General features: G+C 44.8%; 1 protein-coding gene across 1 annotated transcript in view; it reads left to right on the top strand.

Moving 5' to 3' along the window:
• The window catches only part of cmya5 (cardiomyopathy associated 5), a 14092-nt gene that overhangs the window by 6972 nt on the left and 4357 nt on the right, over positions 1-2763 (top strand). The window contains exons 4-8 of the mRNA XM_037680106.1: positions 876-971; positions 1048-1266; positions 1353-1375; positions 1505-1629; positions 1721-1855. Of these exons, the coding sequence (XP_037536034.1) occupies positions 876-971; positions 1048-1266; positions 1353-1375; positions 1505-1629; positions 1721-1855 (598 nt within the window). The remainder of the gene's footprint in view (positions 1-875; positions 972-1047; positions 1267-1352; positions 1376-1504; positions 1630-1720; positions 1856-2763) is intronic.

The following is a 2763-nucleotide window of genomic DNA, read 5'->3' as shown; positions in this document are numbered from 1 at the left end:
AAACGTCTAACAATCTGACCAAATTATTTTTGTTGTTTACCTGCAGTTTTCAACTTGTAAGTTTAGTCACACAGTTGTTTTGGTAATTGAAGTAGAAGAAGCAGGAACTCTTTGTTCTGCATGTTTCATTCGTTTCTCTTCAGCATGCAAGGATGTAACATGAACAAAAAGTCTGGCAATAATCTCATTTAAATTAGAGGAAAACTTAAATGTGGAAAATCAAATGTAAACTCTGGACAATCTTGAGCCAGGCCCCGTGTTTTGCCTGATCCTGTCTTTATGTGATATTCTGACATGCTGCTCCACATAGAAAACTGATCCTGACGAGTTCACCAGAACAACTCTGTACTCTGTGTCCAGCCCAGTTCTGAGCGACCACTTCTCTTCACAGGGTATGTCTCTAACCTGTGAACTCGCCTCTATTCTCAAGGGCGAGGCAGTCCGGAGGCGATCAGCTTGTGGGACACTGATGGTTTTCAAGTGGTGACAGAGGAGTCCTGCTTCTCGTCTTCATAAATCGTCCTCCATAAAGCTTAGCCTCAAATCTTCAGCAAGGAGCATTTTTGCTTACAGCTCATAGGAAATGAAAGTCATAGCATTCTTTGATCGAATGTTTATCGCCTGCCACCTTTCATGCCAGAGTTTTAGACTAATATTAAAAAATGTTTTTGCTTTGCTCTCACCTATATTACCAATAACAACTAATATTATGGAAAGTGTTGGGGTGTGGAACAGGATTAAAATCCACAGTTTATAAATTTATTCTTCCTTGTTTAAATCTTCAGACACCTAAACGTCACTTGTACAAAACGGTTTTACAATTTTTGGATTAATTGTAGCTCAAAGAGAATATTAAAGTAATATTTGTCACACAGGAGACGCTGAGTGTTTGGATCTCAGAGCTTCAGGAGAGATCGGAGAACAACGAGGACTTGGTGTCTGAGCTGGAGCTGGCCTACAATTCTGTAGAGGTACCATGATTTGTAGTCACCGTTGTGGACACGTTGGACAAAGTGTGGATATTGCATAACATCTCCTCTTCCTCAGGAGCAGTTTGTGGATCGAGAGGCAGCCATGCGGGTGCAGAATGAGGAGATGATGGCTCTGGTGATGGAGCAGTACAACCAAATGTCTGTCACCATGGAGGAGGAGAAGAAAGCCAAGCTGGAGCAACTCTACGACAAGATTGTTTCCTTCCAGGAGAACATAGACTCAGCCAAGTCCACCCTGGAGACCACGAGCAGAGAGGCTGAGACTGATGCGAGGGTGAGTCCTGAAGACTGATTGATCATTGAGAGTAAAGGTTTGGTCAAATATTTAACAAAAACCTTTTTCTTCTGTTCTCCGTCTAGTCACCTGAAGATATTTGTGCAAGGTCTGCAGACTCTGTTTAAATCCAAACAGCATGCTGATTGACCCAACGAGCTAAAATAAACACTAGTCTAATTGGTATTGAACTGTGTAGATTGATCACCGACTGCTGAATGTGTGTTTGTATGGTCAGACTGCAAGCAGCTCTGGACTCAGCCTCGTCACTGGAGCTGGGTCCCAAGGGACTGCTGGTGTTTGAGGACTACACCAAGACCAACGCCTCCAGCTCCAACCTCGCACAGCGCAAAGGAATCCCAGGTAGCTCCTCTTTGAACTTCCTGTGCAGATTAATCCTCCGAACGTCTCACGTTAATGTGACACGGTTTCAAATCTTGTTTGTGTGCTTTAGTGCCTCAGAGGCCCACGCTGCAACCCCAGGAACCGGGCTCTGCCACCAGCACCAGCGTCACGGTCTACTGGAAAGTCAACCCAGGAGACATCATAGACTGCTTTCAGGTCTACTGCATGGAGGATCCACAAGGAGGTCAAACACTGTCCATGCTATGCTTTACCCTGTCCACCAGATTTAAAGTTGATGTTGAAGTTGAAGTTGATACGATAATACATTGTACTATATGTGATGTTCTGACAATAGTAGTCCCTAGTAGTAATAGTAGTTCTGATAGTAGTCCCTCGCTACTTCGCGGTTTGACATTAGCGGACTCACTGTTTCATGGATTTTCAATGTAAAATTGTACACAACACTCGAATGGCTGATTGATGGAAACCAATCAACCAGCACATTGTGTTGAGGGGTGGACTGGCCACTGAGAGCACCGGAACATATCCCGGTGGCCTGGCCCACTCAGTGATCGTCGAGGGGCTGGACAAAAGGCTCAGTTCAGGTCGCGTTTGATTATTTAAAATAAACAACTCAGGTATCGCCTCACTGAAGCTCCCTGAGCAGTAGCAACGGGGAAAGACAGACCCCCACCGCCGCCCCCTCCTTTCTTTTTCTGAGGCTGTCTCTCTGCTGTGACAAACAGCCTCAGAAAGAAAAAGGAGGGGGCGGTGGTGGGGGTCTGTCTTTCCCCGTTGCTACTGCTCAGGGAGCTTCAGTGAGGCGGATATAGCGGTATGCTTTTTTTTAATTCATTCAGCCTTTATTTAGACAGATAAATCACATTGAGCCTTTAAAATTATTATTTAAAATAATAAAGCGCGACCCAAACCGAGCCTTTGGTCCAGCCCAAGGTGGGCCAGGCCACCGGGAAATGTCCTGGTGCTCCCGATGTCCAGCCCACCCCGGCTGATTGGCTCAGTACCCGTAGCATCAGTCTGTCTGCGCTCTTTCACGGTGCTCTTTTAGAGCATTTAGAGAGTTTAGAACATTGAGTGTGGGAACGGTTGATAAAGCCTTTATATATATATATATATATATATATATATATA

Source organism: Nematolebias whitei, chromosome 8, assembly GCF_014905685.2.
Source record: "Nematolebias whitei isolate Nwh7 chromosome 8, NemWhi1, whole genome shotgun sequence".
NCBI lineage: Eukaryota > Metazoa > Chordata > Actinopteri > Cyprinodontiformes > Rivulidae > Nematolebias > Nematolebias whitei.
Note: the sequence above shows the minus strand (reverse complement) of the source record. Positions and strands in the feature narration are given on the sequence as shown.